Source organism: Xenopus laevis, chromosome 8L (genome assembly GCF_017654675.1).
Source record: "Xenopus laevis strain J_2021 chromosome 8L, Xenopus_laevis_v10.1, whole genome shotgun sequence".
Lineage (NCBI taxonomy): Eukaryota > Metazoa > Chordata > Amphibia > Anura > Pipidae > Xenopus > Xenopus laevis.
The window spans coordinates 45,814,722-45,837,866 of NC_054385.1; the positions used below are offsets into that span (position 1 = coordinate 45,814,722).

The 23,145-nt window shown below is 36.1% G+C and overlaps 1 protein-coding gene across 3 annotated transcripts in view; it reads right to left on the reverse strand.

Annotated features, from left to right (window-relative positions):
* Positions 1-23,145, reverse strand: part of diaph2.L (diaphanous related formin 2 L homeolog) — a 774,648-nt gene that overhangs the window by 541,562 nt on the left and 209,941 nt on the right. For all 3 annotated transcript variants that reach the window (XM_041572752.1, XM_041572751.1, XM_018229885.2), the window contains 5 exons: positions 19,830-19,940; positions 11,440-11,558; positions 8,812-8,928; positions 2,524-2,642; positions 1,110-1,174 (listed from right to left, as the gene is read on the reverse strand). In XM_041572752.1, coding sequence (XP_041428686.1) covers positions 1,110-1,174; positions 2,524-2,642; positions 8,812-8,928; positions 11,440-11,558; positions 19,830-19,940 — 531 coding nt within the window. The remainder of the gene's footprint in view (positions 1-1,109; positions 1,175-2,523; positions 2,643-8,811; positions 8,929-11,439; positions 11,559-19,829; positions 19,941-23,145) is intronic.

Genomic DNA, 23,145 nt, shown 5'->3' on the forward strand with positions numbered 1-23,145 from the left:
TTATCTGGTTTGGAAGGTACAAACCCCAAAGTCATCTCAGTAACTGGCCATAAAATCAGGCATTGTGATTACCATTTTTTCTTATTGGAAAATTGCTGGATCAAAATAAACCTTATGACACTGTTCTTATAGCAGTTTATTGGAGACGCTTAACATTACTTGGGGCATGACACTGCACCAAAAGGTACAATAACATTGAACTCATCAACAGACAAAAAGGTAACTTGAGTCTAATGATATTTTCTTAGCGAGCCATATGGGGATTTTTATGTTAGACCACATCTTGGCTTTCTGTACAGAGACTTAGATTTAGCTCCTTCTGTGTTTAAGGATCTTTATTAAGCTCAGTTTGAAGCCACTCCAACACTCAAAAACCTATGTCATGTATTGTTGGCAGACTGCTTGCTGCCAATGCAGCTCATTGCCCACTGCACATGCCGATCTAAGGTTCCTTTGAAAATACTTCAAAGCTGTCACTTTTTAGAACAGCTTCCCAAATGTTAGTCACAAAGGTGTCTGTGTTCTGTGTGTGCTTTTGGCTTATTAGAATGAGTAGCAGGGATCTGGAACTGTCAATTAACTTCAAGACATATGTGAATGGTATTTTTCTCTAACATGCAAACATAGTTTAAAAGCTTTATCGGCACCCAAGCCTAGTTTCTCTCTGTGTCATTCTGGCAGCAGTTCAATCAAAGCAATGTCAGATGAGTAGATGATAGAATTTAGTGGTGTTGAAACAATGCACCTCACCTTGCGCCTGATATATTGTTCATCCTTAATTGATCAATGGCGCCTGCTTTATTATTGCAACCTGGAATTAGGTTGCTAATAGATATGCAAAAACATATTGTGCTCAGCATTTAGCAGTTGATGTTTGTTGAAATAATACAGCAATACAAGCCCCAACTTAGCAGTCCAGACTTGATACATCAATACTGACCTTTGCGATACTGACAAAGATCATGTAAAAATGCTGCCAAACATTGATCAGAACAGCAAATCAATACCTGTCTGCCAGCCAAGGAGGAAAAAAGCAGCCTTTCCAAAAGTGCCCTAATCACAGAAAACCAATTGTCTATGATTTAAATGACCATGATTTATGGCCTCACCTTCTTGGAAAATTCTAATGCTTTCTGCTCGCTTTCTTCCACTTTTGCCTTGTCCACACAAGAATCTGCAAACATAGAACATCTATTATTCTGTACACTTAAAAGATAAATACATACTAACAAAAATAAATATATTCCCTGAATAATTATGCAAATAACTGCATATACTGCAGGCTGGGTAAAAAGTATTGCACACATTTATAGTTGCGTAGGATGATAATAAATCTTTCAAACAAGTACACTGGGTTTATGCCCCTTAAAACGTCATACCAATGAATAGAGACTTGTGAAAAAGTGCATTGGTGAACAGTAATCTCTATTTCACTAATCATGTGAATGTCTATATGGTGTCCTAGATAGTGAAACCCAGGTTAAAGGTCGTTAGGGTTTTAATTTGGAAGACCCCTTATTTGCTGCCTTAGATATTTTAAAATAATAACAGGTTAACTGATATGACAGTATTTACAACACTGATATGGGACCTGTTATCTAGAATGCTCAGGATCTGGGGCTTTCTGGATAAGAGTACTAAAAAATAATGTAAATATTAATTTAACCGATTAGGGTTGTTTTGGTTCCAATAAGGATTGATTATATCTTTGCTGGAATCCAGTACAGGGTAATGTTTTTCATTACAGAGAAAAAGAAAATTATTTTTAACATTTTGAATTATTAAATTATTATGGAGTATGGGAGACGACCTTACCATAATTCGTAGCTTTCTGGATAACAGGTTTCCTGTTAACAGATCCCATACCTGTATTTGTTGACCCAGTAAGGGGAAGTTGAACAAATACTGAAGCTTGGAGGCATAGTTGAACCAAAAGTATATAAAAACCAGGGTTCTAAAGGCGGCCATAGACTCAAAGATCTTTCCTAGATATGCCACTAACGGCATGGCTATATCGGGGGTAATTCGAACGTTCGGCCGAACAATCGAATTACGATGCGCCAAGGGGCTCCGACGGGTTGGTCGTTTAAAAATCAAACCTTCCCGATATTGTGGCCAGATATTGATCGGGAAGACCCGTCGGAAGCCCCCATACACGGGCAGATAAGCTGTCAAATCGGTCGAAACGACCGATATCGGCAGCTTTATCTGCCCGTGTATGGCCACCATAAGGCTGGTGTGCTTACAGAAGCCAGACAGTGGCATTCTTACAGAATTCTCCATAACTTCCACAACTCACATGTATGATTATGCTTAGCCTAGATTGCTTTAATGTATCGGGTATGTTAAAGGATTATATGGTTGATATATATTTTCCATAGGATACATAGTAAAGTTACTCAACAGTATCCCACATTGTAATACCACCTTCCAATATATATTGTGATAGGGTTCCTTGCATTTGAATGCAATTTGCATTTATGAGAAATAAAAACACCATGCAAAGAAGCAGTGCACACTTGCCTATAAGATGATTAAAATCAACATCAAGTCGACCCCTATATCGGAAATCAGGATCCATCCCACTACATTGTAGTACAACTTGTCCAACACATTCATCTATGACCTTGTAGTATTGGGGCCTGGTAAGGAAAAAAAGATAAACATTACAGATTAGATTCAAATGATGTTCTTTAGAGCTTAGCGTATGCTGTATAAAACATAAGTAAAAGGCTACCATAACCCATATTTGAGCTTCATAAGGCCACTCTCTGTTAAACAATGTTTATGGCTCCTAATTAAATATAATTTAATATTCTTACCAGTTTGCACATAGGGGGCTGTGTTTGTCTTTCCTATGTCTGATCTCTGGTCCTGGACATTTCCCCAATAAAGTCAAACCTTATCTTTCCCACATGATCACTGCTCCAATTTATTTTTGATCAAGGCTCATCATACATGATATAGACTGACATGAGGGCTGTGTCAATAGAACCTTGATGTATGATTTATACAATCACAATGCAGAATACTATGTCAGCGGTACTAAAAACAGATATATGTATGTATATATTTTTTTTTCTTAAGTGTATTTGAAAAGATTCATTAAAAATAAGTTCCCAAAGATTTCTACACCTACCAACTGAAGACATATCTACCACTGAAGAATGTAGTTTATGGCCTTTACTGTGGTTTTAGACAGCTCTATTAACAGGTACTACCTACTTTTTTTGTGAAATATAAATATACCACATTTGGCAATTATGTAAAATCAAAGTACAGTCCTGTACCTATTCTTCCATTTGGAATGATCTGTTCATAATATTACAATGGGAAACCATATGTTCTTAAGGATTATATTTGGTTTGTATAACGAGTGACTGCTACAACGCTTAATGATAAGTGTGCTACCCGTTTCCCATCAGCTGGATTTCTAGTCGGCAAATAATAAAGAAACTACAATAGTCAGGGGAAACAGGCACTTAAAGCTGGAAACTCATTTTACGGAAAAAACAGTTTAATCATTGCATACAATGCTGTATCTACAGATGATTGTATTTGAATATTCAAAATTCACATCTGTCCCTTTTGTTATCTTCTAAATGTCTCCCAGAAATGAATGCAACTTTCCAACACACATTAAGAATACGTGTGATTTGAATATGGAGTTAAAAACCCCTGGCTCTTTTGCAGCTTAAAATCAGATAAAAATAGACAAGTTTTACTTCCCTGCAAGTCTTCATTATGAGAGTGCTTATAATCGGAACTCTGCCTGCAATTGGTTTTGACACAATTTTGGTTTTTTTGGTTTTACAATACAGTTCATTTATTAATAATTGCGTGACTAGTTACGCCAGTGTTTCAAGCAGATGGATTGTCACGGTTATCTTTCAGCAAATGAAAAAAAAAAGTTTTCAATAAATCATTTTCCTTATTATTCATTTTATAATATTGTGCTATTTCCCATGCCTCGAGGGAGAATAGCAGATATAGTCTTTTCAATACAGCCCTTGTTCTACTTACCTCTATTACTTTACCTCTATTACTTACTGTGAGAAAACATATTTGAAAGAATGGAAATGATTAATTTTACATCTTGATAGTAAAAATATGTGGATGTACATTATTCGCCTATTCTTTATACTAGGTATTCATTAGCAAACTTTCTCATATAGTATTATGGCAACCCAGCTGAGTTCAAAATTCTAACTCCTCTAGATGACTTAAGACTAATTCCTGGTTGCAAGGGTGCAGTTAGAATGGGGTATATATGATCTATTAAGCTGATTTGCACATTGTACTGTCAAACAGTTGAATCTTCTTTGCCAAAACCTGGGCAACCCATCTCTTGTCCCATCACTTTGGCTGCAAATTTTGGCTATCCAGGAGGGGGTGACAATTATGCAGAATATTATAAATGCCACTATATAGAGTACAAATGTATTAAAGCAGGTTCAAATTTTCAAATTGAGCCAGTTTTACCTTTAACAACTCTTGCACAACCCTTTCCATCTAGTTTGCCTGGGCAGTCTTGCCTCCCTCTTCTAATTTGATAAGGTTCCATCCTATGAAGCCATGTCACAGATTCCTGGATTTGATTTCTGGCTGATAAGTAAGGGCTAGAGTTTTAGGGGCAGATTTACTCGAGGGCTAAAGCTAGCAGCAATTCGCTAGCATTACCGCCTGCAGGGACATCGGCAATTTACTAACGGGCGTCACTTCGCTAGTGAAAGAGACAGGCGCTAGTGGTCATTCGCACTCTATTGCCAGGCGACAATTCGCTCTGGCGAATGGACGTTACTCCGCAAATTCAATGAAATGCGGATTTTACAGAACATTACCTCTTTTGCCAGACTTGATTTGCCAGCTCAGACCAGGCAAAGTGCACTGAAGTATATATAGGGTATAGGATCCCTTATCTGGAAACCCGATATCTGAATTACGGAATGGCTGTCTCCCATAGACTCCATTTTATCCAAATAATCCAAATTTTTAAAAATGATTTCCTTTTTCTCTGTAATAATAAAACAGTAGCTTGTACTTGATCTCAACTAAGATATAATTAATCCTTATTGGAAGCAAAACCAGCCTATTGGGTTTATTTAAGGTTTAAATTAATTTCTAGTAGACTTAAGGCATGAAGACCCAAATTATGGAAAGATCCGTTATCCGGAAAACCCCAGGTCCCGAGCATTCTGGATAAGAGGTCCCATACCTGTATACAGTGGGCTCATGTGTAGGGCATTATAACAGCTATATCTTCTTTATTAAGGTTCCCTGGAATTGTGTAATGTAATTACACTCCGCGTTCCAGTGAATAAGCATTGTCTGAGCAAATTTTCTACTGGTGAAGTTTAGCGATGGGAACAAATCAGTCGAGGGTGAATTTTCGCCCTTGAGTAAATCTGCCCCTTAATGTCACCTCAACCTACCACCTATATGTTAAATATACTGCCATAATAACAAAGTATAAAAGATGGGTGGGATGAGAAATGGAACAATGTAAATAAGATGCAAAATTAAATATGTGAAACAGGAAACATTAAGAGACTAAAGAAAAGCAGAATATAAGCCTCTTAGAAAGACAGCACGTCCTTAATGTGGTTGCTATAAAGTTCCATGGAATATCATTAATTGGGCTATGTAATAAAAGGCACTAAGTTTGGACAAGGGCCGTAACCTATAGCAGCCAATCAGCAGGTAGAATTTACTAGTTACCTGTTTAAATGCAAGCATCTTATTGGTTCTTATGGGTTACTGCTCCTGGCAAACTTAGTACATTATATTTCCTTTGTAGGCAAATTGGGTGAAGCAGAATCATTTTATGGAGAATTGTCTTTTAGCCTTTCACCCTTCAATAAATATGTGTAAGCAATAAAACTTTAAGCAACAGTTATTCTAGCTCAGCTTAAAAAAAAGGTTCTTTCCTTCCTGCTAATATATGCACAACATGTTTATAAATATTAATGCTCTATAAAGTGTAAGAGTGATATTTGACATTAATTTCACATTTATCACATTCCTGTCAATAGCCTGTTGCAATGTCATTATAGATCCAAGGTGATTTTATTTTGTTAACTAAAATGGTTTTATGGATATTCTACCAAGACATATAGATTTTCTATTGCATACTTGACCTTCAAACAATACAGCGGGCTCAAGGCATAACTGTATTTGAAAAAAGCAGATTTATATGGGAGAATATGGCATCTTTGGTTTCCGTGGATGCTTTTTGATTCATTTTAAACAATAACAATCCTTTTATTAAAATACTGAATAATATATTATGGATAGAAATTATATATTATGAGGGTTCATCTCTCTTGCTCATTCCTTACTCATTTTTTGCCAATGAGTGTCAGCTTAGGCATTTGCTTCTGAAATTCAGTCATTGGATATTTCCCGAGATGAAAGAAGGCAGTAACCCAACCTGCCTTGCAAGTCACGAGTCAAAGAAGAGGGATCATCAGAAAGGCAAATAGCTGCTTTAATTAAACTGAGGACAATATAATATATAGAAGCATGAAAGGTGTAGGGCACTCTGGAAACCACTTGCAGATCAGACCAGAAGAACCAGTTTAAAAAGTAAAAAATATTTATGTAGACAACCATGTCAAGATTTACGTTTCATGTCAATCTGACACTGTTTTTTTTCGTGATTTATTAAGTCCGATGGTCTAAAAACTCCAAATCCGAAACCCCGGCATCTAAAAGCTCTCGAGGTCCTGTATAAGTCAATGGGGAAGGTCCCAGTGTCTGCACTGATGTCCGTACCAATATCCTATGAGTTTGTGGTTTCTGCGCGAAAAACTCAGAAAACTATGATTTTTTTTCGTAGATTTCTGAGTTTTTCGCACAGAAACCATGAACAATTTTGCCCAACCCTATTTTTTCAGGCTTTTTTCTTCATAAATAAGGTCCATTCAGGCAATCGGAGTTGCTCGGATTTCTGAATTAGAAATTCGGACCTTGATAAATAACCCTCTTAGTCATACGCTTCAAACTTTAGGGTGACAAATAAAATGTATGGTGATACCCAGGCCTGGGCTGGCAATCTGTGGGTTCTGGTAAATGCCAGATTGGCTGCTGTAAATTGCCATAGACAGTCACTAGTAACTGGGCTGGTGGAGGGCCTTTGTGTACTTGGAATCCCAGGGCCTATTTTGACTCCCAGTCCAGAATTGGTTATACCTTGCCAGGTAACTAGGATAGTTATGTTGCTTACAATTATCTTACACAGCATTTGTACCTTAAAGCAGGTGGTAAGGTCAGGGCCCTGAGGCATGCTGCATTTTCTATCACCCCATACCTTGTGCATCATTCAGAGGTGAGAGGGGGAAAGCCTTTGTGCCACCCCATGCTCCACCTCTCTTGAATAAAACGCTACCTATGTGATTTATGGCACATTCCACAGGTCTGCAATGGCCTACATCTATTTGCATAATGCACCCATAAATTGGGCAAATTGTGCAAAATTGCACACTACGTGGGCCATTTTTTCAAGAAGCCTAATGTTATTTTCTGTTTAGTTGTTCTGTGAAATAAAAAAATGTGCTCCTCTTGTAGGAATAAAGAACATGGAGTCTGATTTACATGAATCAGGTGCAATTAGTATTTACTAGATCTGAAGAGCTGGAAAAAGTTTTATCTTCAATATTTTTTAAAATACAGGAACCCGTTATCCAGGAAGCTCCAAAATACAGGAAGGCCTTACTAAACCGAGTTAAAATGATGTGCATAAAATATAGATAGAACTATTGGCAAATATGTAACTGCCAGTTTATTAAATGGCGAAAGATATAAATTTGAGAATTCTCTTGCATATGACTAAAATGACATGAATATGACTAAAAATGCCATATTCTACATACTGAACCTAAAGTTTCAGCTTGTCAATAGCAGCAATGATCCAGGACTTCAAACTTGTCACAGGGGGTCACCATCTTGGAAAGTGTCTGTGACACTCACATGCTCAGTGGGCTTTGAGCAGCTGTTGAGAAGCTAAGCTTAGGGGTCATTGCAAATCATCAAGCAGAAAATGAGGTTGTCCTGTAATATAAGCTGATGCAACAAGCCGGATTATTAAATCCTGGTGTTAGTTGCACTGGTTGCCATGTAGCAATTATCTGTATTCATTACTATTCAGCCTTATTTTGTGATATTTATATCCTACGTGTACTATATATTTTGAGTCAGTCCCTAAGCTCAGTAAGTGACAGCAGCAAAGAGCATGTGCAGTGAATCAGCAGAAAAGAAGATGGGGAGCTACTAGAGCATTTTTGTAGGCACAGATATTTACTACTTAAGGACTGTGGTCGCCTTGGGCTGGTATAGAAGCCCAAAACATAATTCACAACATTTCTAGCCTACTTCTTTAGTTAAGTTCTCTAGAAATATATTTAAATATGCTGGTATTTGTAGTCCAGCAACAATTGAGTCAATTGATGTTGAGCAACAATGTTTAACTGCCCCCTTAATGCATTAATCTATTATTTTAACCTGAATTCTTGATAGATATTAAAGTCCAATATTCTAAAACATCTCGGTATTAAGAAGAATCAACTGTGATTTCCTGAAGCTTCATATGGCTTTGCCGCTACAAGAAAAGTAGTTTATGGAATGTACAACAATGACAGCCACGCAAAGTCATTCTTGTTCTGCTAGTTACTGTTGCTGTGTTAATCCATTTACAGTGTATAACATGGCTGAGAAATACAAGGACAAATGTAGGAAAGTAACACCTGCATTGTCTTGCCTTTCAGCATTCTTCTACAAAGCAAGAAAACAGAGATTTACTGAAACTATTATTACCTGATATAATAGTCATTGCGGATAAGTAGAAAATGCTGCAGAATGGAGAGAAAACATGCCTCCGAAGCTGTGTCCTTCAGCATATTGTACAGAAGATGGTACACTTCATTGATATCGGTGCAGAAGGAGTCAAGGAACTTCACCAACCAGCATATTTCTATACAACGTACATAAAATGCTCCATGAATAAAACACAAATCAATGGGAAAAATGGAAATTAAGGTCCGGAGGAATGGAAACTGGTATAAATATGTATTGTAAAATTCATCTCAATATTTTTTCCATCAATAGATTGTCAAGGACAATACATGTTAATGGCAAGAAGCTATATAATGCTTGCAATTTCTGAGAGTGTTCAGTGGTGGGTTACTTCTGGATCTGGTAGTCAAATAATTTCTTCAGATCTAGTTCTTATAAACATACTTATGTGCTGACCTCCCAGCTCATCTGCAGTTAATGAGAGTATTGTCAGTTTATCCCATTTTATTATAGGGAGAAACAATGCCTTCCAGCTATATCCTTAAAGGGGACACATACCTTCCTTAGCAGCATGGAGATGACTACTTTGGAGAGCTAGGGTAAGGGAAGAAATGTATATATACCCTTTAATGGTCATTGGACCCACTCCATACCATAATATGTGTGATCCGATTAAGTATATAAAGAAGGGTATCCAGTTTGCAGTTCTCCAGCAGCTGCAAATGAAAACTCCCATCATCACCCAGCAGTAAAGTGCTGGGGTCATACTTAAACAACAGTTGAAGGCCAAAAACATCAGCTCTAATAAATGAGCTTAGCTCATACCTCTCCTTATAGTGCATGCATTGCATTATAGTCCCATCCCAGGAATTATTATTTACATCTCTATTGCTATTGTTACTTCTGTAGAGTCGAGAAACAAATTAGCAATTGGGAGTGGATCCTGCTTATTCTACATATACAGCCCAACCCCTGTGTATCCATCTTCCCTTTCTAACAACCTTCCACCCCACATACGTTCTTTTATAAGGTGAAGCTTTTAACATGGACCTTTAAAGAACAACTGCATCTCCGTACAGGTTGTCCATATAGGCTTAATGCTATGGTTGCCTGAATAGTGCATTGTACAGTCTATCATTTGCCAAGTATTCTATGTTGGTCCATAGCTAGTAAGGCAAGCAACGCTCATTGTAGCATCAGGCAGTTATCTCTCTGAACAGTTTCCAGCTGCTTTCCAAGAAAGTGTCACTGCTGGCATTACCTTTTGCATCTGGCCCCATGGGAGGATATTTATTGAAGTTTTTCTAGATTTTAATGCAGCAATTTAAAGTCATGTGAAAGTTATACGAATGCCTATGAGATATGCATGAATGCCTGTTAATATTCATCCTGTGACAATGAAATGCTACTTTTGTGTGTTTTTTTTACAGATTACTGTCAATGACTATGATAATGAAAATACATTAAAGTATAAAATATTAAAAGCTGCAAACTGTATGTATGTAGATCTCCAGTAAAATTTTCAAGGCTAATTCTCCCGACTGAAAATGACATACACTCAGTCAAGAAAATAGGAAAGGTAGATGCAGATGTGCAAATTGCATATTGGATTAACCATTCAGATAGTTATTTTCTGCTTTTCTATTTTCTGGAATCACTTGTTAAATTGTTAAATCTAAAATTATCATAAATCTTTTTCCAAACAGTAACCAGCAGTAACAATTACTGATCATTAATACATGGAACAATGCATTATAAATCTTATAGATCTCATAAAAAATTCAAATTCGTCCAACTACCTTCTTTAAATTACTGTATTTTATGTTTATTTCATGTAAACAAAAAACTTATACATGAAGAAGAATATTATCATGTATAGTGCAGCACGGTACAACAGAAACCTTAATTTTTATGGAAACAAAGGTGTGTTAACCCTATGCACTATTAAAGCCTGCTCCTTTTCTAGTTCCATATATAACGCTATTTTAGTATTGTATTGTAATTAAGTATATGTATTATAATTTTTATTGTAATGTAGTATTTTATTATGAAATGCTTGAAACAGAAAAATCCTGTGTTAATCCCTATAATCCTGTGAAAAACTCCTTTTTTTTAGAGCTTCAATGTTCAAACCCCAAAGTAATATAACACAACACTAAAAATAAACAGCCACATTATTCATTTTAGACATTTGTGAAATTTATGCGGGTGGTTTAGATTAAACTTGATCAAGTCCTGGGGAACAAAATGTGGCAGAAAATTTTATTGTTCCATCCGTTTTTAAAAATGTGGCTCTTTAAAGTATACTTGCTTGAATGTTGAAAAAACAACTTCTATAGAAGCTTGACAGATTTTAGTTGTCACATCTTTGCATGAAAATTTTCCCAACTTTTTAAATTGAAAATCTTGGAAATTGAAAAAAATATATATATTTGTGTAGTGTTTTACTTCAGCTTATCAAATCATGACATCTTTATTATCTACAGCATATCCAGAGATACCACATAACACCACTACTCATCTTAAATCCTAGCTTATGGCACTTGTGTCTTTGCCACCTGTCCTTGACTTGCAGGTTGTCACCAAGCTGTAAAAATTACAAATCTGTACTATCTACAGATAAAAAACGCACAGTAAAAAAAAGGATATTCCATTTCTGCTCGAATATCACGGAGTCGATGTGAGAGTTCTAGAAGGTCTTCCTCTTTGTTTTCATCAAATACTTTTAACTGGATATCAAGCTCTTCGTTTTCCTTTTCCTTTAGTTCCTGGTAGAAGCAAAAATATATGAAATGTAAGCATTATCTTTTTGAAGGAAATTGACAAGAGCCATAGATTTCAATGGAAATCCGTAACCAATATTACACATTAGCATCACATTCCATAGATGTAAGTGTATTTTTAATTTTACAGGAACACCGAGTATCATTTTCCTTTGTTTACTTTGTACCTAACTTATTTTATTGACTAAAGTTATCACATACATATTGAAATATAAATATCTTAAAGTAACAGTATACACAATAATTTGACATTTTACAAACTGTAAGATTCTATGAGGGTTATGAAATAAAAGACAAAAAGTTTGCCCAAGAGAAGTAGTTCATAGCAACCAATCAGCAGGTAGCATTTACTGTCACCTGCTTAAAAACAAACATTTTATTGGCTGATATGGGATTATGGCTCTGGGGAAAACATAATGAATTCTATTACATTTGGGGGGTATATGTACTGCTGTTCTTGTTGAGTAAAGCCCTGTACCAACATTAGCTTGCAATGTATCTAATCAAGTCTACTGTCTATTAATGATAATGTGCAACTTGTATTGTCTGTAGATTTAATATTATCACAGGAGATAAACATGTATGCTAGCTCCCACTTAGATCACTATTAATGAGTAGATACATGCTTTTATTTATAATAAGCTGCATCTATATATTATGCTGAATGTTTGTAAGAATGTAAATAAAATTTTATTGAGCATAGTCACTCCTTGGAAACCCGATAAGGTGGCCCAAGAACAAAAACATTGTCAGTTATCCTGTATTTAGCTACATATCAGTCCTCTAAAGGTAGGTAGACATCTGTGTACTTCAGTGTGTCCCCAATGAAAGTTCTGCACCAATATGAGGCAATATGATGTCACTTAGTGCTGTATTTAAACAGAGCTGGGTTAAAACAGAGTGGTGCCAAAGGCAAGTCCACAGGCATCATCCACACATCGCTCCATGCTCTCCACCTCCGGAAACGTTTCCCCCGGGTGCCACTTTTCTGTTCACTGATCCTGATTTGCAAGGCTGGTGTAGGAGTAGACAGCAAAGTTATGTGCCTAGGGTCTTAGCACTCACACAGGCTCTTGCACCCTAGACATGTGACTCTTGTGAATACGCCCTATATTCAGCCCTATATATAGATTTCAGTTGGACTGCAGTTTGGATTATTTTATACTACACTGCTTTCTCTAGGAACAGGAAAATTGCATTTTCTACACAGTCATTTCTTCATAGAAACCATTTATTGTGGAATGTAATAAAATGTGCAAAACTTGCTCAGGTGTATCTTTTAAAAAACTGTGAAATATACCAGATTGAGCTAAATAAGTTTAGAAACTACAAGAAAAAGAAATGTAGTTCAATTTAGGTTGCCATTTTATTAAAACAAAGCCAGCCCTACAGCAGCTTTTATTTATAAATAACTCTAGTGGACACCTACCTTTTTATTAATGTTAACATTCACAGCTTAGAGGAATATTATTTTCCGATGTCTACATCTGCATTTAATAAATGTGTGCCTCACATGTAAATATTCTTCCTTTCACTTAATATATTCACAGTCTCGTTATTCTATATGATCCTCACTCTCTATATTCATCAACCTGAGGCAAGAGAGCATTATTTATACAACTCCCTTGTGAAATTGTTTTGAAATAATATCTTGTTCTTCATTTTTCTTTTTATTAGAATGTTGTCGTTAATTTTGATAAGAGGATTGATGACATAGAACATGCTGGACTTGCTCAAATACTTTCACTACATGATACTTCTAGCAAGGTTATAAGCTCATCCACAGCATAACAAATCAGATTTTTGTGTTGTGCAGGGTAATAATTTAGGCTGAAAAAGGAAACACATACATCAAGTTCAACCTTTCATTCCCATTTTTAAGTTGCAGTTAAAAAGGGAAGCACTGAATCCCGAATCTGTTTATGAAGAATTCGGGAAAATTCTGAAATTAATCTGAACTCCTAATTTGCATATGTAAATTAGGGTAAGGAAGGGTTAAAAAGAATGTGTGTGCAGCAGGTGGGGGGCACAATTTCCTTGTTTGTATGATGAAAAGTGTTACGATTTTAAGAATTTGGATTCTGTTCAGCCAGGCACTTAGATTTGGCCGAATCTAAATCCGATTCCTGCTGAAAAAGGCAGAATCCTGGCCGAAAACTGATCCAAATCCAGGTTTCAGTGCATCCCTATTATTATATAGAATTTGACAAACCAATATTGTATGTACATAATATATCTATCTATACATTATAGGACTCAACAGGGAAAACAGGTACCATCAAGGATAAAGAATTTAAAAAGACCAAATAAATGGAAGAAAATCCCTGGAAGGCCAGAGTTCATTGTGGACAGCTAATATTTGCAGCACATGTTTTGTATCAGTTCATCCTTCATAAGGTGTTTAGTTGCTACTGTTCAATAGCTAATATAAATACTAAGTGCCAGTTGAAGCATCTGCATTTTCTGAATAGGGCTTCAACAGTGTGCAATGTGCATTGGCCTTCCAATGATTTTCTTTCATCTGGATTCCTAACTTGTAGTATTCTAACTAATTGCTGATTAGTTGCTATTGGTAACTGCATTGAACAAATTTAAAACCTATGTTAGTTAATCAGCCCCAGGTCACTTGCATTAAAAATTAAACTTAACACTGCTTAATGTTCTGGTATTTAATCAGGGCTAACTGGTGCTTAATATTAATATATTCTCTCATCACAGCCGTAAGTCTATTGTTTGCATGTGAACGAACCATTCTGGCTAAATGTAATTACAGAAGGTGATTTTTGAGTTGATATGTGAAGTGCAAAATATCTCAATGACAAAATCCTTGTCAATGACAAAGTGAACAGCATCTTCCCAGAAGTCTTTACTGATTATCATTGACTTATAGAAAGGAAGATTGGTAGCAGCGTTGACCCTGTCATGGTAAAGAATGGTAGGATACATTTTATTGAGCTAAGTTAAAGTAGAAAATCTTATGTGTTTGAATCTGACAGATCCTTGGCATCTCCCTGTCCTAAAATACAATGTCCTGGTGTAGCATAAACTGTGTTTTTTAAATTGTATCATTTTGTTGTAGAAAAAGTGAGATTATAAAAACATATATTTTTATTTTATATTTTTTTTATCCATGGAAGTATTAAACATGCATAATTCTTTCAATAATTGGAGAGTCTATGGATGTGATTTGAGGGACAATATCTCCATGCATGTGAATAAACAAAAATATGCAAATTGATAAGCCTCCCTGAAAAGAATAACCCACAGCCATACATTTTAGTCAGTATCTGTGGATTAATAAAGTGAATTGTTACTGATAAATAGGTTCCATTTCCCTTTAATAACATTAAGGAGGCAGAAGATTTGCAGTATAACTGAGCATGCATTTTAAAATGACAAAAGCAATTAAAACCAAGGCAGAAAAACGAACATTTCTTTGTTTGTCCTGCAGCAATAACGGAAATGATACATTTGTTTGCTGTCTTTTTTTTTTAACTTGCCTTGCCTGAATAAAAAAGGCATTTAGGAAACAATTCAAATAGATTCTTGGCACGCATAAATGTGTGTGATGGGGTGGGTGGAGGGTTAGAAGTCTCTAATTATTTCCATTAAGATGAAGCTTTAAAGATGAATGTTTGGTGGGAAAAAAATCATCAATAAATTCCAGCCAAAACGTTTTTGGCCCCAGAGAGCTCATCTTATAAATAAACATGTCCAAAAGTCAACAGCTGCATTTTACGATAACGTCTCTACATATATATTATTATTATTATTATATACACCCAATGGAACCTGCTACTCCACAGCATGTGTTGGAGTAATAATATAGATTTAAGACATTAGAGGGGGTGGAGGTGACTATCAAGAGTAAACTTTAAAGCAAATTGCAATACAGTTACAGGGGGGACTGTTAGGGATAATGGTTGTTTCATTGATCTGAATTAACGTTCCACTTTCTACATTTCTAATGTGGAATCCAATATTCCCATTTCTAGCTGGCAGTTTATAAAATGACAGGCTGTAGAATAAGCTTTTCATATGGGCCACTTGCTGAATTAAGCATTTTTAATTTTACTCATAGGGAAAATTTTCGGTGCTACTCCTTTAATCTCATACAATTAATGACCCTAAGGAAAGAAAAAATCTATGTCCATTTCAATGAACATATGCAAAATTCAAATATGTATTGTTGTTGGATTCAATTGTTTGCATATTTTTCTATGTGCTGCCACTCACCTGTCAGTTATTACAAAGAAAATGAAACTCGTGGTATTGATGCTTGATGGTGACTTGGAAATGTGGTTCAATTATTTACACACTAATAACAGGGATATTACAGCAAGCACCTAGTTTTCTGCCATGTTGCAAGAATTCCAGTAGCAATTTAATATGGTTAAAATAATTTGAAGAAAAAGTGCTTTTTTTTGCCTGCTTTTGAACTAAGCAACCAAGGGATTTTTTCCCATTTTCATTGCTATCAAATATATGTAAATGAGGGTTTAACTATTTTCTCAAATATATACCTCTTTGTTCTAAGTTGTGCTATGAAACAAACACATGGTCGTTTCTAAAACAAATAGGTGCTGCAGAATAAAGGAAACAACTCTATATTTGGGGCAAAGAAATGTTTCCATATTAGTAAGGGAATACTATGAAATCTTTAGGAAGCAGTACAACTAAATAATAATTGAGGTATGAGGAGTACTGGTAGTCGAGTCTTGTGGTCCCCCTCCTCTTGTCAAACTCTCATACAAACCAGTTCAGGCAGAACAACTAGGTGTCATGGAGTATAATGCAAAAAAGGTGTACATTAAAACTTCACCTTTAATCATTATTTTTAAAAAACACTTAAAACACTGGGCCATGCTCACACAGCAAACCACACAAAAGTGTAACCAGACTCATTGTTTTTACACAGAGGGTAGGGGTATGGAGTGACGGCTAAGTCATGCAGATTACTCTGGCTGTTGTGCACCAATTGGTGAAGTATAGTAGCCAATAGCCAGACCACCCTCCCTTCTCAAGCCCGTTCCCTTGTGCCCAATTCTACCTGTCTACGTAGGGAACGGATGAGAGCTAAATCCCCCACCATCCACATATGCTGCCCTATGCGTTTCGCCATTGACATCGCTTCTTCAGGGGCATAGGTGCACAACCGCCTGAGTAATCCGCATGACATAGCAGTCACTCCATACCCCTACCCTCCACCTATTAGCTAGTTTTTTAATCTTTGTTTTTAAGGCAATGGTCCTGCACTGTTTATACTTGTGTGAAACAGTGAGCCTGGTTACACTTTTGTGTGGTTTGCTGTGTGGTCATGGCCCAGTGTTTTAATTGTTTTTTAACAATAATGATTAAAGGTGAAGTTTTAATGTGCTACTTCTTTGCGTTATACTCCATGACACCTAGTTGTTTTGCCTGAACTAGTTTGCATGAGAGTGTGAAAAAAGGAGGAGGACCACAAGACTTGAGTACCAGTACTAACCACACCTCAATTATTCTTTAGTTGTCTATTATTCATTCAAACCTGCGGGCACTATTCAATTTCTTACACACTCACATAGCTCTATTTTTCTTTAATTGAAGCAGTACAACAATCAGAAATTGCTGAAACCATTATATTTAACAACATTTTCCTGAGGACTATTTGATAAGTAAACCATCATTTTAGAACAGAATTCATTTTAAATAATAACTAAGGTTACCCTGCTAGAACCCTGTAAATCGTATCTTGTATTTATTGGTCAATGATCTAAAATCCCCCACTACAAATAAAAATTACCATCAATGAATCTCTTAAGTGAGCAAATAGGTACTGCCCACCAATAAACTATTGGATTACTAACATTTTGTCTAATTTGTATTAGTTTATAGTTTATCCCTTGAAGTTAGATGTTCAGGAAACCTGACTAGAAAACTCTATTGGCAGTTTCAACAAAGATAAGTAAGTAAGTAAGGGAGTATTTAATCAAGTGTTTCTTTACCATATTTTCACCTTGTTTTGCTGCAAAAATGATGCCCATAGACTTGTATGGCGTTGTGTGTCAAAAAAAAAGACGCGCGTCAAAAAAAATTCACCGCACGACAACATTTTTTTGACGCCCATAGTCTTTAATGGGCGTCAGCGACATTTTGCCGGTGAAACAAAACGGGTCAAATTCGCTCATCCCTAGACCCAAGCGATATTGGAGAATTAGCTTTGTGGCCAAAAATGTATTTATGTACCTTGTTTTGAAGACTAGTTTCTATTGTAGGCAGAGCTTTTATTCTGATCAGCGAGATCATGGAACCCCACCATAAACAGTATGGGCCTATGTTCCCACAGGTTAAAATGCCTGATTTAACAAGTAAAAAGATTTCAAAGTAGAGAAGCTTTAAGTCCAGCTTTTTGCCTTAAAGCCATAAAGCTTAAGAATTCCCATGTCTAAAGTTGCTGCTACCATAAACTATGCTTCATCCACATCTGCTGCATCAACAGGATATGAAGGCTCATTGATTAGCACTGCTTTTTTGCACCACTAGTGTCCTAAATGTGACTTCTCCTTGGGCACTAGGTGCAAAGAGCTTTTTTGCTTCCCACAAAAGCAAACATGGCTGTTGATATTGTCCCTAGTGCAAGTGTCATATAAATGTTATAAGCTACATGGATTGTAGGTTCCATCACAAGCTGATGTTAAAATTGAACAATCTTTATAAATTGCTGTGTAACGTTGTGTCTTTATAGTAATAAAAAATGACAATAATAAAGGGCATCAGAATGCTCGAATGCCTGTAAATAGCCGTGTAGCCTTTTGAAAAGAGCTAGAGGCAGAGGAATGACATTTTAAGAAGCAAACCCACCTGTAAAGAGCTAGAGGCTGCTTTATGTTTTTTCAGGGAGCATGGTGAATATTGAACATATGTGTATCTCAAACCAATCATTTTTTAAACAATTTGCATACCTTTTTCTGCTGCATTATCTTTGTTTTGAGGTTTGAAATAAAGCTCACTGTTTTAAATATTAAAACTGATTTACATGATAGGGTCTGTTTCTGTGTTTACAGATAATATGATGAAAACATTCTAGACCAATTAATCATCTAATGCACTACAATTATAACTATTTAAAACACATTAAGTTCAGGGTTACTGGATCAGTTTATCTCATAGAAAGGTTTGTTTGTCGCAAGGATTCGGAAAGCAACTTAAAGAGAATGCACACAAACCACTGCACATGAGCAAAAGTGTACATGACACAGAACACATTAAGTATAAACATGTCCCCAAGTTATTCAATTAAGGAAACAGACCATTTTATGATCAGCTCAGTTTAAATTGTCTTCTCTGCGCACACTAGTAAAACAATAATGTTTAAGGAAAATGTGCAGTGAACTCCAAGTCACTGCCATGAAAATCTCAGCTGGGATTTGACCTGAGGCTTCCAACTGTCCTTGCCACATATCTGGTTGAATAAGCTTTAATTTATCCCTTGAGCATTGGTCCACCAAAAGAATTACATTAGGAAGACAGCTATTTTAATGTTTCTATAAAGCCAGTTTAATTTACTGGAAGGTGACAAATAATAAAATGAAGCAGTTGGCTAACAATGGCTAGACACAGAGCATTCTTTATAGTTAGAAACACAACAAATATAAAAGGATGAAAGGCAGGCTAATAAAGAAAGTCGATTGCCCCCATAACACCCAAAGCAGCTGTGTCAGCAGAATACAAGTCCGAAGACTGGAAACTATATCGAGAAGAAATACCTTTCCAATTGTTTGGTTTTGTCCTAGGGACAAATTCATACAAATTTGTTTTCCCAGAATGTGTTTAATTGCTTCAACAGTTGAATACCACACTGTTCTATGGGATATGCCCTATTACTTCCCCCGTCCCCCAAAAATGGTATTGGTTATACTCAAGTGAGAGTTTTATTTATCTGCATATAGAATTTATTAATACCAGAACAAACTGCCTTCATAGTTGCTCATAAGAGAAGAAGGTATCAGCCTTAACGCATTAGTTGCATGATATAAGACTGCAATGTTGCTTCCGTGAATGCTGCACTACACAAATTTCTTGCTCCAGGTATAGGTGGAAACACAGGGTAGATAAGCTATTCCTGAAGGTAATTGCTAAGTGGAAGAAGGTAACCAAATAACCACTTTAAAACCACTGTTAAACATCCTATGGTTGAGTTTGTGTGTGTGTGTCAACTTCACTGATGCATTTAAATAAAAATGTGCATTTCATTTCAACTGGATGCAGGTTACATACCGGTAAAATTTGCTTTAATCCACATCTCAAAAATTCATTTCTCAGGTGTATCCTGAAATCAAGTTCTTCAGGGGAGGTGAGAAGCGCATTAATAAATTGCATACAGGATGCCTGGAAGAAGAAACAAGTAGTTAAATATATATAAGTAGAACATTTAACATAATACGATTTTGAGAGAGATATATATATATATATATATATATATATATATATATATATATATATATATATATATATATATATATATATATATATTCATATAAATATATATATATAAATATATATATATATGTATATATATATAAATATATATATATATATGTATGTATATATATATATATATATATATATATATATATATATATATATATATATATATATATATATATATATATGCGTGTGCTATGTCACAAGTAAATCACAGTTTAATGAGTTTTACAAGCTTCCCGATGCTCTGATTGGCAGATTTATTCATGGAGAATACAAAAATGAGGCTCTGTAAAAACAATACAATGAAGTTTTGACATTCAATCAAAAAGAACATCCTGCTGGATAAACCTCCTGATCCAAACTTGACTGATTGCTTCTACTTCTCACAACTAAGCTTTCATTGAGATTGCATGGGCTATGCACACATATTAAGACAGTCCATCTTTCACATAAGTCATTAACTGGAATTGTTAAGGTTCTCTATATGATAGGTTGCATGATATATTGGTTAAAATGAACCTTAGATATTGTTATCCATCAGAACATGACTTGGCTCCAGACAGTGCATGGCTATGGCTGATATATTGACTATATTGCTTGTTGAAGACTTTAGGAAAGTAACTAATAGTTGAATTTCATTACAGATATTGAAACAGGTCTAGGTACTGTTTTGTTAATACAGAGAAAAAGGAAATCATTTCTAAAAATGTAAATTATTTCATTATAATGGAGTCTATGGGAGATTGCCTTTCCATAATTCAGAGTTTTCTGGATAATGGGGTTCTGGATAATGAATTCTATACCTTTATTATTTATATATATTTATTTAGACACGAAAACAAGGCAAGTTGTCAGTTTAGTTTGAAAAATCGTTTGTAATAGTTCAATAATACAATTCAGACTCAACCCTGCTCCCTTCAATCAGTATCACAGACGGACTGCAGAGGATTTGGCGTGCCCATTCTCATGTAGAGTGTTTATTGTAACATAAAAATTGGTGATTAAGAGGTGTTCCGAAAATGCATTAGCTGTTTTTTTTATGTTACAATAAACAGTTTTTACTTCATGAGGTCGTGTGCCCTCAATTTTTTTTCTTCGTGAACGATTCTGCCGAATACCGAACCGAATCCGGATCCTAATTTGTATATGCAAATTAGGGATGGGAAGGGAAAAACATCTTAGACGTCCTTGTTTTGCAACACAAAGTCACGTGATTTCCCTCCCTGCCTCTAATTTGCATATGCTAATTCGGATTCGGTTCGGCCGGGAAGAAGGATTCGACCGAATCTGAATCCTGCTGAAAAAGGCCGATTCCTGGCCGAATCCTGAACTGAATCCTGGATCCCTAATTGTAATCACTGAGCATGATCCTATGGAAAAGCATTCATTTTTTTTTCTTTTGATTTCAGTTTTCGTTGGATTTACTGTTTGACAGGATGAATAAGAAAAATGAAATCACCTTAAAATGAAACGATGCCTGTCTGTGAAATGGAAGCACAGCATGAGAGCTCTTAGCTGCTGTAAATTGACTGACAGAAGCTGCACACTTCACCTTGCCTTCTGTGGATAGACTGCCACCATGCCCTCCAGCTCCATATTTTAGCCCATAATTATATTGCTTGTAATGTATGTGATGGACTCGGCAAAAACGAAAGTTGTGTGCTTTTATGGGTCAGGCCAGTGTGAAATAAAGAAGTGTATTATCATTGGAGAGATACTGACAGCTGTTTGCAAGTTCTATCAATTCCTTCACTTTTAATGCTTCTGGAAAGCTTGGGCAGGTTTTGTAGTTATTCTTAAATCACCATTCAAACAATATCACAACTGCGAGAAGGTCACTAAGGAGACACAATGTATTATAGCTTGATTTTGTTCCACTGGTTAAGACAAAAAATAACTAAATAACTGGATTACCAGATAACTGGATTATCAGCGTAGGAACTCAACTGGAAAAAATAAATGTCTGGATTGTCAATATTTTCCTTTTGTGCAGGACCCCTTTTTCACCAGTGTTAATAAAAAAAACCTGGAGTAGATTTCTGATTACTGTAACAATAAACTGGGCTGAGAATTTAAGAAAACATAAATAAAATTTCTAACTGTTAAGGAGGGGGTAAAATAATTTAAATGATGAAGGGGTCAAGTTTAAGGGAAGTTTAAAATAAGAGGGGTTTAGTATGTAGTGATCTGTGAGGAGGACCCCAATGTAATAAAAGGGAAGCAGAAAAGCAATGGAACCAAGGGGACTGAGCATATGTGATCCCACCACCACCCCCTTTAGATCGTGGTAACACATTAAGGCAGATGGCTATTTGCTTAAGATAATAATTTACATAGATTGTAGACAAGTGCAATTTTGCACTGGGTGTCTGGGGATCACCGGAGCAATCACTTTAAGGCCATACCACTCTTAGTGAACTCCCGCTGCAGAGCTCAGCCAGCAAAGATGCCCACAGCAGGGGTTTGGGGGCTGCAGACCTTGGCCATCCAGTTAGAAGAAAGAAAATGGTCCTGGGCTGATGGGGCCCACCGGATTTTCTCTCGAAACTCTGCCAGCCCGGTCCTACATTATACAAGTGATATAGCAGCAAGGGAGCAGGGGTGCAGGATGAGCCATTAAAAATAACCGGCTAACAAACAGCCTCCTATTGCAGGTGTCTACAGGAATGACTTTAGGTGTGAAAAATATTTCCCCTAAAAGGCACTGAAGCTGAAAGGATAGCAGTGCCTATGAAACATATCTGCTGGCCAGGAGGGTCAAAGACATCATGTAACTTCTATAGGATCATGGACTTTTCTACAATGACTACAATAGTTTCAAGATTTGATTTAAGATGACTGCCTTCACTACATTGGAAGGATAGATGGTGGCTATGGACACAATGGCCAATCAAATGGAACTTGAGAGCAAATTAAATATAGGTTTCAAGGGGACGTTACCGGAATATTGTAACAGTCCTTCTAGTGGTCACCACAAATCAATCTCTAACTTACAGACTCTCTGCAGGCAAGCTACTATAATGCTTGCAGGGAGCAGTGTTTAGTAACTTACAGTACTAAAATAATATTTAGCTGCACTTTACTAATGAAGTAAAACAGTTCCAAT